Consider the following 15,609-nt stretch of genomic DNA (forward strand, 5'->3'; position numbering starts at 1 on the left):
ACCGTATCCAGCATATCACAGTTACACAGGAAATGGTGACTGAATCAAGCTAGTATCTGTGACAAATTAAGCCAGTGGCTTTTCATTCTTGGTAATACTTAGCTGTTGGTAACCATGGTGCTTCTCTAGCCATTGAAACAACTTCATTTGCTGCTTCGTGTGGAAGGAAGGTTCTATCTTATACAATTTTTTTTTGTCGGTCATGGAACTTGAACTCTGGGCCTGGGCATTGTCCTTGAGCTCTTCAGTTCAAGGCTACCTCTCTCCCCCTTAAGCCATACCATCACTTCTGATTTTCTGGTGGTTATTTGGAGACAAGAGTCTCATGGACTTTTGTGAACAGGTTGGCTTTGGACTGAGACCCTCAGATCTCAATCTCCTGAGTAGCTAGGATTGCAGGCATGAGCCAGCTTCTTATACAGTTCTTTATCAGGCTAAAACACAGAGGTTTGTGGTTTGAAGCTAGCCCAGGTAGAAAAAGTCTGTGAGGCTCCATCTCCATAATAGATGTGGCTCAAGTAATAGAATGCCAGCCAAGCAAGTTGAGCAAGCAAACAAGAAGCCCTGAGTTCAAACTCCAGTACCACAAAGGAAAAAAGTATTCTATCAAATTAGACTCAAGCTCACAAAATAAACATCAGGTTTCTTTTTTTCTTCTTCTTTTTTTTTGCAAACCAAAAACTCTTCATTTGAAAATGCTTGTTCCAGAAGAAGAGAGCTGGAGAAGAGTGTTTACGTGAGCTGTGGTGATGCTCCTGCACTACAGGAAAGTGGGAAGCTCTTCTGCTACCAGGAACTTGGGATACTGGGAAGCTGAGACCAGGCTCATGATGCTTGTCTAGATCCTAGCAAAGGGACCCAGCATCAATCCCTCAGAGTTACTGGCAAAAGAGGAGGAGGCTAGAGGTAAGATGACAAGAAGCTTAACAATGTGCCTGCTTTGTGTTTCAAATTCTGAGGTCACTTCTTGGGATGGTCATTCAACATGAACAAGAGAGAAGAAATGGTGAGGCTCATGACTCCTTCATCCTTAGTAAAGCCTGTAGTAGAGACTCAGGGGCCCTAGTCTTGTTATTCCGGGGATCGAGGATAGGTACTATGGGCAGTGACCCAGGCGAGATAGCTACAGAGAGAAAGTCCACGCCAGCCCAGCCTCAGGTCCAGGACCCAGCATGGAAACAGTAAAGCCCTATTATGACCAGACAAATGCCCTACAGATGGCAAATCACAGGATATTTAAGAAAGTCTTTCCAAGATGCAAGAGGATGATGCATGGACTAAAGACCCCTCTTTCTGCTGTAACTTCTGCACTCAAAAAGATGTTTCAGGAAGAAAGCTAATCCTTTGACAGGCCCACATTCCAATGAGGAATTTGAATACGTAAGTCTTTAGAAGTTACCCTGAAGTAGTTGTTTAAAGTGCAAATCTGAGGTAGTAAGTCTAAGTTTTCATGCCACTACACCTCTTGCCTCACAGGAAGATATGGCCAGTTTAAAAGAACAAAGTCAAGTAACTTACATCTTGAACCCATCTGTGGTGTATCAATCCTACTTCCCATTTAACCACCCAGGATCCCAGAGAGGAAAAGGTGAGAGGGAAGCCTGTGTGCTTTCAGCTCCACTCACCTCTTTGGGATTGTCCCCTGCGAGACGGAACTTGCGAGGTGTCTTACTTCGTGCATACTTGCAGCCATTGAAGTACATGCTCCAGGAACAACCAAAGGAGAAGGAGGCACCGCAGGTGTTTGGGTCTTTGCCTTGGCAAGCGCAGGTCCGGCTGTAATGAACATCACAGGTTAGGCTTATGAATATGGTATCTTTTTGTCAGAATCTTCTTCCTCCTTTAAGGGGAAACTCTGATGAAGCCTGGCATCCCAGCTACCAGCACCTCTTTAACAAACCCAAACTCCTTCCTCAGATTTTTTTTTTGAGTTTGAAGAAAGCAACTGGCTAGTCTTCAATCGTAAGCTGCCAGTCTAACTAGAGGTTATTGTTGGGGAAAGTACGTGGGTTGAGAATCTAGTAAAAGCCTAAAGGTTCATGCTTTGCCTTAACTCTAATATCTGGGCAGCCCCAATGGAGTTCTGCCAACAGAAATGGAATGAGACCTAAAGCTTGAATGCGCTTGCTCTTTTAGCTCAGATACTGACAGGTCTTAAAACCAATAGACAATCTGGGTGACAGTGGCTCACTCCTGTAATCTTAGCTACTCAAGAGGCTGAAATCTGAGGATCATGGTTCAAAGCCAGCCCAGGCACAAAGAGTCTGTGAGACTCTTATCTCCAATTGACCACCAGAAAACCGGAAATAATACTGTGACTCAAGTTGTAGAGTGCTAGCTTTGAGCTGAAGATCTCAGGGACAATGCCCAGGCTCAGAGTTCAAGCCCCATCTCCAATTAAAAAAACAATAAACCCAATAGACACATTAAAATTCAATACTCAACAAAATCCAGAAACCAAAATGTCCCTCAACTAGCGAATGGATAAAGAACAACAAATCCACATAGATGTGGGTGAGCTACTGACATGCCAACCAAATAAGTTTCAGAAACATCATGCTCAATGTAAGAAGTCAGGTTCGGGGCCATAATGCAGTATGATTCCAGTTATGTAGCTTTCTTGTGAAAGCAAACCTAGGGAGGCAGGAAACGAGATTGGTGGTTGGAAAAGGGTTCCTGAACGGTCCTGCAGGAGTGATGGAACATTACTGTAAATGATAAAACTCTCTAAAGTACCTATCTAAAAGGCTTAAGTTTAGTGAAAAGTACTTTCCAAAAAAAAAAAGAAGGTAGATTTCATAGATATCAAGACCATATATTTGAGGGACACATGCACTGTTTTTGTTAACAACAATCAAGACTCAGTAGTGATCTGGAGTTTAGCAGTGAGGCAGAGCTAGAGCCAGAATTCACCCTGGGGTCTGTCTGTGGCTGAGCAATGGTCTCTCAGCCATGGCCCTAGGTCTGCAGAACACATGGCTCCCAGGGAGAAGTGCACCAACCTGGGGCTGTCCAGAATTACTGAACCTGTTGCCTGGGCCTAGTGGAGGACCTTGGTCCCCTGGTACTGCCCACCTACTGCCACCGTGCTACGTACTCATCATTGAGGCCACATCTTCGGCTTGTGGGGTTGCCATACTTCCGGAGGGTGTCTGTGAGCTCCTGGTAAAGGGTGTCTCCTAGGCTGCGAGGGATGCCTTCCCAGGCCAGGATGAGAATGACGATCACAGCATTCTGGCAGTGGTGACCCGCGCGGTGCCGCACCAGGCATAGAAGCTTCTCTTCCAGTGTGTGCCTGCGGATCACCTGCAGGGATGGAGGGCTCAGGTAACTGCGGGAGCCATGTCTCTTTTTTTTTTTTTTTTTTTTTTTTTTTCCCCAGTCCTGGGCTTGAGCTCAGGGCCTGAGCACTGTCCTTGGGCTTTCTCAAGGCTGGAGCTCTACCACTTGAGCCTCAACACCACTTCTGGCTTTTTCTTTTTTTTTTTTGCCAGTCCTGGGCTTGAGCTCAGGGCCTGAGCACTGTCCTTGGGCTTTCTCAAGGCTGGAGCTCTACCACTTGAGCCTCTGCACCACTTCTGGCTTTTTTCTATGTATGTGGTACTGAGGAATTGAACCAGGTCTTCGTGCATGCTAGGCAAGTACTCTACCACTAGGCCAAACTCCTGGCCCCCATGTCCCCTTCTTGATATCATCTGCCTGCCACTGTCACACAGACTTGGGGTGCCCGGTCTTTTAGGACAATGTCCCGTGGGTGCCACATCTTGCCAACAGCAACCATACAGACTAAGAAGACGGATACAATCACAGAACAACAACAACAAAAATCCACAGTCCTTTTCAAAGAATAAAAATTAGTATAGGGGCCAGGAGTTTGGCCTAGTGGTAGAGTGCTTGCTGATAGCATGCACGAAGACCCAGGTTCAATTCCTTGGTACCACACACACACACACGCACAGAGAAAGAGAGGGGGGGGGGGAGGGAGGGAGGGAGAGAGAAAACCAAAGTGGTGCTGTGGCTTAAGTGGTAGGGCTCTAGATTTGTGAGAAAGCCCAAGGACAGTGCTCAGTCCCTGAGCTCAAGCCCAGGACTGACAAAAAAGTGGAATGTTAGCTGGGTGCCAGTGGTACAAGCCGGGTGCCAGTGGCTCACTCCTGTAATCCTAGCTACTCAGGAGGCTGACATCTGAGGATCAAGGTTCAAAGGCAGCCTGGGCACTCACTATAAGTCTGTGAGATTCTCTCTAATTAACGACCAGAAAACCAGAAGTGGTGCATACTATGGCTCCAGGGGTAGGGTGGTAGCCTTTAGCTGAAGAGCCCAGCTCCGGAGTTCAAGTCCCATAACTGACCCCCCCTTAAAAAAATTTTAGTATAAAGTCTAAGATACTCAGACTCAAGAATAAAACTATGCAAATTTCATAAGTCAGAAACATAGTCAGAGCTTGTTTAACGTTTGGTTTTTGCATTGCTAGGATTTAAACTCATATTTGCTAAGTGGCAAGTATTCTCTGCTGCTAAACCCTGGCTCCAGCCCTTTTGCTGCTGTTAGTTTTGAGATAAGGCCTCCCTCCTGCCTGGTCATGAGCCTGGACATGACAATGATCTGTTTTGGGTTTCCCAGCATGGCTGGGTTGTGCCCACTGAGATGGACTTGTGTGGACTTTTCCACAGGAGCAGGCCTAGCACTATGATCCTCCTGACCTCAGCCTCCCAAGCAGTTAGGATGACACGCTTACATCAAAGCAAGCTTGATGGTATCCTCAAGCATTTGCAGAGAAAATGTGGTACACTTGTGTGGTTTTTGTTAGACTAAAAACAAGGGCATGGCACTTGGGAGAGCAGTTTGTGGCTCCTCAAGAAACAAAACAGAATTAGCATACAATCCAGCAATTTTACACCTTGGAATATTACCCAAGGAACTGGGTGTGGAAACTCTATTGTATGATTCCATTGACACGAGGTACCTGAATACGACTGGAGACAGACAAAGTGGGTTAGGGTTGTCAGAACTCCTGCTAATGGGACAGAGCTTCACATAGTTTTGTAAATAGACTATGCTGAGGTGGCACACGATGTCAATGTACTTAATGAGATTGACACGAACACAAAATAGTCAAAACAGTACATTTTATGTTGTGTGTATTTTACCATCATTTAAAAAAAATGATATACTCACCAAGAACCAGTGGCTCTTGCCCTATAATCTTAGCTACTCAAGAGGCTGAAATCCTGTTTCAAAGCCAGCTTGGGCAGATAAATCCAAGAGGTTCTAACCAACACAATGCCAGAGCAGAGGTGTAGCTCAAGTGGCAGAGTCCAAGACTGGGACTCCAACTCTGTCCCTGATGCTTTTGCTCATTGACTAGCATTCTACCAACTGAGCCAAGCCTCCAACCCCTATGACTGACTTTTCTTAGTCCCGTCACATAGCATGCAAAAGAATTTCCTGAAAAACAAAAAAAAGTTTTTTGGGTACCAGTCCTGGGGCTTGAACTCAGAGCCTGGGTGTTTACTCTAAGCTTTTGTGTTTAAAGCCAGGCTCTACCACTTGAGCCACAGCTCCACTTTTGGCTTTTTTTTTTTTTTTTTTTTTTTGGTGGCTAATTGAAGATAAGAGTTGATCCTCAGATCTCAACTTCATGAGCAGTTAGGATTACAGACCAGGCACCAACCCAGCACTTGATTCCTGTCAACTGTTTTTATTGTTAATTATAAAAGTGATATACAGAGGGATTTCCTGCAATTACTTCTTCTTCCTCCTTCTTCATTTTTTGCAAGTCCTAGGGCTTGAACCCAGAGTCTGCACACTGTTCTCAGGTTTTCTCAAGGGCAGAACTCTACACCTTGAGCCACAGCATCCCTTCTGGATTTTTCTGTATATGCGGTACCAAGGTGCATGCTAGGTGAGCACTCTACCATTAGGCCATGCTCCTGGCCCTTCCTATAAACTTTTAAAGGATACTTTCTATGCTAAGGAAAACATTTTTGGTGAGCATTTCCCTTTGAATCATCAACTGTGCATCATTTCAAGAACTGCATTCTGGGAATCAGGAACACACATATTAAGTCAGATGTTGTATTAGAACTCTGTGTAGTTTCCTGATTATGCAGACTGGGCTGGACTCAGGGCTGTCAACACTATCTGTGGACACTGACTTGCAATGGTATTTGGACTACAGTTTTCCAGTGTTATGGTCAACCAATGCTAACGGCTTGCAGCAGGTCACAGGCTGGCGACCCCCATGCGCATGTGTTTAGACCACACAGCAAGATACCCAACCGGCCAAAGCCATGTCACTCTATTTTTTTCAAAGTGGCAAACATAAATGTCACAGATGAATGACAACTCTCTCTGGTCATGGGTATACATGGGTATACCTAGAAAGCAAAAAAAGGTGCTGCTCATGCCCACACACCACTGAAGGAACCTGGAAGGAAGAAATAAGTAAAAATATAAAAGTCTAAGGAGAATGAAGGGCACAGTACCATCATATCCAGATACCGCAACCCATTCTGTCTGAAAACCACAAACATCTCACCTAGGTTCTAGGCAAGAATTTCCTGACACTGAAACATCAGTACCATGACACCAGCAGAGTCCAATCTACTCTCCCCGAGGGGCCTGGCTACCTTCAAATTACTAGTTACCTGATGGCTTTCTGGGCTGATCCATTCCATGCTCATATCTATATACCACCTGGATACCTATGATATACATTGACTTTATCCCCTAAATCCCAACAACTTCTTTTAGCTAAATGTACTGAGGTGAGGGTAGAGGTGTTTGTTACAAAAACACAGACATGAACTCTGGCTAAAAACATGACTCCAAGACCATTGGGCAGTGACCCCACAGGAAGCGATCCTACCCCAGGCAGCTGAATGGTTCCCCCACTTACCATGATCACAGAGCATCAGATTAAGTGCTTGATGCCAACCTATCACTAACAATAATCCGCCCTTTAAAGCACTTCTGAGTCACTTCCATAGCAGGTCAGAGTAGAGGGAGTACCTACCCCCTCTCAACTTTCAAAGGAAGTAGAACTTTGTACAGTAGCCCTACAGCTGAGTGGCTAGAAAAGAAAAAAACAAAACAACCCCAAATCCTCAGCACTATTACTTTCTCACCACTAACAGTTTTGTGACCAACCACCTGTATGTTCTTGCCATAAAAAAAAAAATGCTTTCTTTTTTATTGGTAGAGTGTTTGCCTCAAATGCACAAAGACCCCGGTTTGATTCCTCACCACCACATTCATAAAAAAAGAGCTGGATGGGGCCAGGAGTTTGGCCTAGTGTAGAGTGCTTGCCTAGCATGCATAAAGACCCAGGATCGATTCCTTGGTACCATGTACTTGGAAAAAAGCTAGAAGTGGTGCTGAGGCCTAAGTGGTAGAGCTCTAGTGAGAAAGTCCAAGGACAGTGCTCAGGCCCTGAGCTCATGGTCAGGACTGGCCAAAAAAAAAAAAAAAGCCGGAAGTGGTGCTGTAGCTCAAGTGGTGAAGCTCTATCCTTGAGAAAGTCCAAGGACAGTGCTCAGACCCTGAGTTCAGTCCCCAGGAATGGCAAAAAAAAAAAAAAAAGCTTTCTTGTTTTGTTATTTATTAGCATGGACATTTTCTTGCACTTGCATGCATCCCCTTCTATGCACCATCTATAAGGTTTGGGGGAAATCCCCTTCAGTTGCTCTATCCTTGAATGAACCTCAGGTTCTGTGCTACACGTGCTCAGACCCTGAGGGGGCGTTGTACTGAGGATGGTGCTTGTCACTTCTGTCCTTTAGCTCCTGCCCATAAACACGATCTTTCAGCCCTGGGCTGAGTCCTGAAAGTATGGTCGGGAACAGATGCTTCCCCATCCACTTCTAGGTTCCCAACATACATAGTCACTTTTTAATGCTATCCACATACCCAGCCACCTCTCTCTTTAAGCTGCCAACTTGTCTGAGGCTGAACACACCTCTAGCCCTTTCTGTGGTCCAAGGACCTTCAGTTTCTAATCAAAGACTTGAATTTCTCAAAAACCAAACAAAGACTCGGCACTGTCATTCTCTTGCCAGTTTTATAGCAGACACAAAAATAGGGACAATATCTGTCATATCTGTAAGTAGCATAGATTCTTTTGTTGTAATGCTGCAATAGAGACTGAAAACTGCTAACCACAGGCATGTGATGGTTAAAATTTCACACACCTTCTATTTCCACTAAATGCGAAGATGGAGGCCAAAGGTCTGCTGATTACACGGGCATGTGTACAGGTGGATGAGTGCCGACGGTCATCCTGCTAGTGTCCTCCATGTCAGCCTTGTGTCCACTGGCCCTCTGACTCTGCTCACACAACCTTCTCACTGGAATGCTCCCATCACCTCCCAGTCCACTTACTATGGCCCAGTGCCCATGGCTTCACAGCTCTACTTTCTTGGGAATATCTAACCTGAACATCAAATCCTGCCATTCCGGTCCCTTGTTCTTGACTCCTACAGTAACGCGTTTGCCTCTCAAAATTAAATCCCATCTCTTTATGTCCCTATTACTTTGAGGGTCTATAAAGCATAAATAGCTTGAACTTGAACCTTCAGAGGCAGATGGGCATGAGGAACTTGGTTGTATACCCTCATTGAGTGTCCAGCATATGTTAAGCTCATAGGTATTCCAAGAGCCAGGTTTCAGCAGAAGCAGAAACTTAAAGAGCTTCCTAGAGTGAGAAGGGAAAGCCAGGAGAACTGGCCTTTGTTTTTGGTAACTGGAGTCTATATAAGTGCTAATTTTCCTTGCTGAAGACTAAGGCTTCCTGGCAAGAAACACAGTGGCTCAGAGGCTGGGCACAATACTACCCAGGGACATTGCCTCATCCTTCAGGTTGGATCACAGCTGGGCAACCTTCAGAGTCCTCAGGTTCCAGGAGCACAGGCCACTCCACAGCACATGGGGAAGGGACAGGAGGAGACTCCTCAGGGGCCCCATTTCCTCAGGGTAATGGCAGCATTTCTAGCTCCCCTTTTCTTTTGTATAGTTCTGAAGCACAGGCCACATGTACTAAGCAGAATGATTACCACGATTACAAGCCAGCGCAGGATATCAGGGAACTAGTATTTAATCAAGATGAAGACAAGCAGCTTATACCAGGAGAAAATGAGCCTAACCAAGTATTAGGCATTGGCTGCACAGTCTCTTCATGGTAAACATACCTGTTTCCTACAAACATATCCACCCCTTTGCTAGTGTGAAACCTGCTCTGCTATATGAACTCAGGAGCAAAGATGAGCCAGGCACCTCTTGGCTGTAGGGACTGAACACTTACCCACTTGGCAATAGGGCAGCCACGGGAGCTCTTTCCCTCCTTCCCTGTGTAGATGACCTTCTCGATCCGGATGGCTTTCCCTTTCTCACCATACCTAGAGGAAGAAACAGAGGGTGCCATCAGTATAGTGCAGTCCCACAGGAAAATAACCCATGGCAAGAAGGCCAGCCCAAGTGCCTTTTAAGCTTCTAGTTACTTGGAAAACAAGAGAACTATTTAATGGTTATTCTGTGATCAGAGGCCCTTGAGATACAAGGACTACTTCCAGGTTCCTAGGCTGGCTTCTGTTTAAGTATCCATCTTCTGTTCACATTCATCTGGCCAATCTCTAGTCCCCCAGGACAGGGGACAGAATCCTTGATTAGTGACATCAGGAGAAGCATTTGCACCCATCCCTGCTGGTAGAGTTATCTGAGCGTTAGCTATTTGGAAATACAATACACAAAACAAATGGGGAGACCATTTACTTAACTATCCCAGCTACCTATGAACATGACAAGATTGAGGGAGTGCTCTGGCCACACACAAGTACCAATGTCCAGGTTCTCCCAGATGGTATCGAGTCTGCTGCACATACCCACTTCCCTGGGCCTATCCCGAGTGCTCAAAGCCTCAGGTTTCTGACACCATCTGAGCAAGGATAAAAGTATGACACAGAGCCAAACTTACTTGCTTAAGGCCACAGCTACACTTGAGCAATGGTGGTTGAAGCATAGCCTGGGAGGTCAGCTATGCAGGATTAGAGACCCAGCCCAGTCATTTTCCAAAGGCTGTAGTCACACCCTCTTTCTGACTCTTACATATTTATTTATTTTGCCAGTCCTGGGCTTGGGCTCAGTGCCTAAGTACTGTCTTTTGGTTTTCCTAAGGCTAGAGCTCTACTACTTGAGCCACAGCACCACTTCTGGCTTTTTTTTCTATGTATATGGCACCAAGGAAACGAACCCAGGTCTTCATGCATGCCAGGCAAGCACTCTACCACTAGGCCAAACTCCTGGCCCCCTCCTTCCAGCCAGTCACTGTACCAGCTCCCGCTCTCCTGACATGCTAGCATGCTAGTAAACATCTTTGTTTATGTATCCCCTTCACTGAAAATATTTCAAGAACCCATTACTGAGCATGGGCTACTTGTTCTAAACATTTTAAATCAAGAACCAGCTTTATCAAATACATTTTAACAACTAAGGAGACAATTGTTGAATAGCTGTTCTTCTTTGATAAATTAACATAATATGCTTAACACACTGTATAAGTCAAGTCATCCTTTTTTTTTTTTTTTGTAATGCCTTCAATGTGATCATGGCACCTTATTTTAATCTACTATGAAGGTATAATGCCTCAGGCTGGGGGTGTAGCTCAGTGGTATAAAAGTACAATTAATCCTACTTGACTAAGCGATATACATATCTTTGTAGATAGGAAGACTGAATGTTAACATTAAACTTTTAATGAAGGGTCCTGCAGGAGGAATAATAAAATTTTATTTGCTTTGTACTTGAATTTTTTTTTTTTTTTGAGACAGGGCTTAGTGATGTAGCCAAGGCTGGCCTCAAATTCACTATTCTCTTGCCCCAGCCTCCTGAATGCTGGAATTTACAGGTGTGCTCCCCTATAGCTGGCCTATATTTAGATTTTTGAATCTCTTTTTATTATTATAACTAAAAATGATAATAAAGGGGTTCTATTAAGCTTTCTTTTTTCTAAAGATAATTAAAGATCTTAACCAGTGTTCTCTAAGGATGAAAACATGATCTTTAACCCATATTACCTGGAAATTTGGTAGAAGTAGGAGGCAGGCTCTGTGGTTTCATCCTAGATCCACTTGGTGAGGAGCTTGGTAGAGTCTAGCACTCTGTGCTTCTATGAGCCCTCTGGAGTTTCCAATGCCTCTAGACTTTAAGAATCCCTGGCTCTAAAGCTTTGCTTCTCCAAGGTTAGCTCTGCCACCCTGCTGAGATCAGTTCTCCCACAGCTCAGCAACTTGCAAATACAGGGCTGATTCTTTGTTTCTAGAACAAGCATTTATTGAACTACTAGGACGTGGAGGTTCCCTTTCCAAGATACACTGCTCAAGTCTGACAACTGATTTCAATTAGCTGTGACAATGAAGACCCTCGGTACCGAAGTATTCGAGTATGAAGTCCATAAAGAAACTGGGATACTCTAGGATTTGCTGTTTACCTTCTCTCCTTTCCCAGAGCTATATCACAAACCAAAAACTACCAATTGCTCTTTAATTTCGGTTTATTTCCCCCTCTCTGGCTTTAGTCAACTCCTGTCATAGTATGGTGGTCCTTTATAAGAAATGGTGGAGGGTTAGGTGCCCATGGCTCACGCCTGTAATCCTAGCTACTCAGCAGGCTGAAATCTGAGGATCATGGTTCAAAGCAAGCTGGGACATATAAGTCTATGAGATTCTTATTTCTAATTAACCACCAGAAAACTGGAAATGATGCTGTGGCTCAAATGGTAGAATACTAGCCTTGAGCTGAAGAGCTCAGGGACAGCATCTAGACCTAGAGTTCAAGCCCTATCACCAACCTCCTCCCCATCAAAAAATGGTGGAGGAAAAGGAAATGGAGAGAAATATAGCTAAGGCCATTCACAGACGTCCCCCTCCCCGATAAGTATTTTCATTTATTCATTCCCCTCTTTGATTCCACTAAGGACCTTTAAAGGGCTAAGGATGTGGAGGCTGGGAGTTTGGCCTAAGGGTAGAGTGCTTGCCTAGCATGCACGAAGACCTAAGTTTGATTTCTCAGTACCACATACATAGAAAAAAGCTGAAAATGGTGCTGTGGCTCAAGTGGTAGAGATCCAGCTTTGAGAAAAGTCTAAGGACAGTGCTCAGGCCGAGTTCAAGTCCCACAACTGGCAAAAAAAAAGGGGGGGGGCTAAGAATGTAGTATAGCACTGGGTACACCTATAAGATAAAAATAACAAGTGATTAAAAAAGGGAAAAGCACAGAAAAGGACTGATATATAGGTATATAAAATATAATTGGTGGGATTTAGGGTATATTATTGACATATAAGCCTGGAATACATTATCATAGTAGAAATCAAAAACATTACTAAAGACTCTTTAGGCCAGGGCTAGAGGTGTGTGTGTGTGTGTGTGTGTGTGTGTACACGCACACGCAGGGAGGAGGCTATGGCAGTGATAATACAATGCTGACTCTACATTTATAAGCAGCCAACATAAAGATGGAAATGCAATCTGTTACATGATTTACAAGGTTCTTAAGATAAAAATAAACCAGTTGCTGAAGAAAACCACAAGTATTCGTGGTGTATTCTTGAGAGGAATTCCTCCCTTGGATGTTTCTAGAGAATCTATAGTTGGCTGCTATTTCTAAAGCAATCAGGGAAAAAAAAAATACATTCTCAACTTTATCCTGCCTAATGATCCTTGTTTTGGGATATATGCTGCTTGAGTTAAAAGTTATTTATAATGCTGTCTGGAAATCTTATTATTATTTCTGCAAAAATGTAAAATTAAATGCAAAAATTTAAAAAAAAAGCCATTTGAGACCAAACATACATCTGACTCCTTTGCAGCAAATGACATGCTTGACATTCCTTTCAAAAAAACAAAAAACTCGCTGGGAATTTGGCCTAGTGGTAGAATGCTTGTGTAGCATGCACAAAGACCCAGGTTTGATTTCTTGGTACCTCATACATAGCAAAGCCAGAAGTGGTGCTGTGGCTCAAGTGGTAGAGGATGAGCCTTGAGGAAAACCTAAAGACAGTGTTCAGGCCCTGAGTTCAAGCCCCAGGAAGGGAATGAAAGGAAGGAAGGAAGGAAGGAAAAGAAAAGAAAAGAAAAGAAGAGAAGAGAAGAAAAAATGAAAAACCTCCCTAGCCCAATAATGACTTGTCCAGCCTGGAAACTCCAGGAGATATGTATGTAGGTACATGTAGTAGCATATACAATACACGTTGCTTTAAACCTGCTTTGTTCTCCTGGACTTAGAGGTGCCTTTAAATCAGATCTGAATCACTGAGTGGCTCTGTGATCAAATGCTTTTCTGATGAGCTATTCTAAGCAGAATATTTCCAGATGACAAAAAGTTAGGAGTGATTCCTGTAGAACACTGACCTCAACCTATCTTGTCTGACATCTCAATCATGTTCCCTACTACAGTGACACAACTATCTCCAAGTCACAGAAAATCTCATTTCCGTATCTGTGGAAACTCTTAAGCCACTCAATCTTCCACTGTACTGCCTGTATATATTAGCAAACACATGGCTATATTTGTATCACCTTTGCCTTTTTTTTCTTTGAAGTACTAGTACTTATTGTGTCCTTTCCTTTTTTTTTTTTTGCCAGTCCTGGGCGTGAGCTCAGTGTCTGAGCACTGTCCTTGGATTTTTCTCAAGGCTAGAGCTCTCCCACTTGAGCCTCAGCACCACTTCTGCCTTTTTTCTATATCTGTGGTGCCGAGGAATCGAACCCTGGTCTTTGTGCATGCTAGGCAAAGCACTCTATCACTAGGCCAAACTCCCGACCCCTGTGTCCTTTTCTTTTTAAAGTGAAATGTGCAAGCATATGGAAGTACAACAGATACTCTGTGGTTCCCACATGGCACTACAGAGCACCCTCTCAACATTCCCACAGTGTATGCACCTCAGGAGTATCTATTATGGGTTACAACCACAGACACAGACCTTAAAGTCTATATGAAATGCTTAAAAAAACACACATCTATATGCATTGCCTAAAAAGAACAACAACAACCCCTCTAAAATCCTGAATTTGAATTGGGAGTGTCAATGTAAGCTTAAGATGTACACAATCTCTAGACAATAATAACAATTAAAAATCCACAATTTCAGTGCCAGGAGTTTGGCCTAGTGGTAGAGTGCTTGCCTAGCATGCACAAAGCCCTGGGTTTGATTCCTCGGTATCACATACATATAAAAAGCCAGAAGTGGTGCTGTGGCTCAAGTGGTAGAGCTCTAGCCTTGAGAAAAGTCCAAGGACAGTGCTCAGGCCCTGAAGTCAAGTCCCAGGACTGGCAAATCAATCAATCAATCTACAATTTCAGTCTTGCTACTGAAAATGGCCTAAAAATAATGGACAACCAACTGTAGCAATGAGAACACATCCCCTTAGTACCAAGTCACTTTTCTAAATGATTTTTTTTCTCGAATGAATCAGGACTTCTTGACTATGTGCACTTCATGAGTCTAGAACATCTTGACATGCAAGAAATCAAATACATGATACTACCTATGAATAAGTTTTGAAGAAGAAAGAAAAATTACAATTGGGCCTTTAGCTCTGACTACCAATTTATATAGGCCTTCTAGAGGGCAGAGAGAACATTTTAAACAATATCATAGAATAGCTATCAGCAAAACTCAAGCTAGGGGAAACTAACTCTGTAGACATCTCTGTGTGTGTGTGCGTGCACACACGCATTTTTCCAATAAAATATTTCAGGAAAGGCCATATGTATATATATATATATATATATATATATATATATATATATATACATATATATCTCACAAGCCCAGGACTGGCACACAAAAAAAATCAGGACTAAGAGAAAGTGGGGGATGGGGGAGCACATAGAACAACACAGGCCTGGAAGTGATGTCCCTATACTTATTAACCTGCTACAACCTGAATTAGGAGAATTTCTATTCTGAACACTATCGTTACAAAGCAACACAAACCAGCAGTGCTTACAATTCACATTCTATCACCCACCCATTTCTCCTCAGGTATCTGTGCAATACTCACCGCTCTTCCATCAGTTCCCGAATAGAGGCGACTGTGGGGCCAGATCCCAGGTGAGTATAATATGGACCTTCATCTTTCTCTACTATTTGTTCTGCAGAGAAACCAAAGAGTAGGCATTATTTAGAGATGTCAATTAATCAACATTAATTTAGAAAAACAAAATTACCAGTAGGAAAAATAGGCATGTTACAAAACAGGAAACTCAAGTGGCTTGTAAACATGTACAAATGTGTTTAATCCCTTTAGAAATGAGGAAATACAAATTAGAGTCGCAATAAAACTGGTTACACAGCCACAAAATGGGCCAAAATTTAGACATCTGATAAAAAACAAGTGAAGCCTGTGGTCTAACCACTCTGGAAGTCAGCTCCCCTTCCCAGTAGAGCTACAAGTTGCACCCTGCAAGTCTCAGCAATTCCGTGTCTACATATGCACTCTAGAGCTCTGCTCCTAATGAACTTAATATCCAGACTCCACAAGTAAAAGGTGAAAACAACAGGGAGAAGACAGGTTAAGTGCAGTGGAACCACACACTGGCCTTAAATACTAT

At 43.5% G+C, this 15,609-nt stretch overlaps 1 protein-coding gene across 3 annotated transcripts in view; it reads right to left on the reverse strand.

The window, feature by feature from the left end:
* The window catches only part of Tet3 (tet methylcytosine dioxygenase 3), a 104,064-nt gene that overhangs the window by 15,180 nt on the left and 73,275 nt on the right, over positions 1–15,609 (reverse strand). For all 3 annotated transcript variants that reach the window (XM_090336665.1, XM_090336663.1, XM_090336664.1), the window contains 4 exons: positions 15,060–15,150; positions 9,302–9,395; positions 3,098–3,306; positions 1,626–1,776 (listed from right to left, as the gene is read on the reverse strand). In XM_090336665.1, coding sequence (XP_090192791.1) covers positions 1,626–1,776; positions 3,098–3,306; positions 9,302–9,395; positions 15,060–15,150 — 545 coding nt within the window. The remainder of the gene's footprint in view (positions 1–1,625; positions 1,777–3,097; positions 3,307–9,301; positions 9,396–15,059; positions 15,151–15,609) is intronic.

Source organism: Megascapheus bottae, chromosome 7 (genome assembly GCF_031878675.1).
Source record: "Megascapheus bottae isolate mThoBot1 chromosome 7, mThoBot2.hap1, whole genome shotgun sequence".
In the NCBI taxonomy this organism is placed as follows: Eukaryota; Metazoa; Chordata; class Mammalia; order Rodentia; family Geomyidae; genus Megascapheus; species Megascapheus bottae.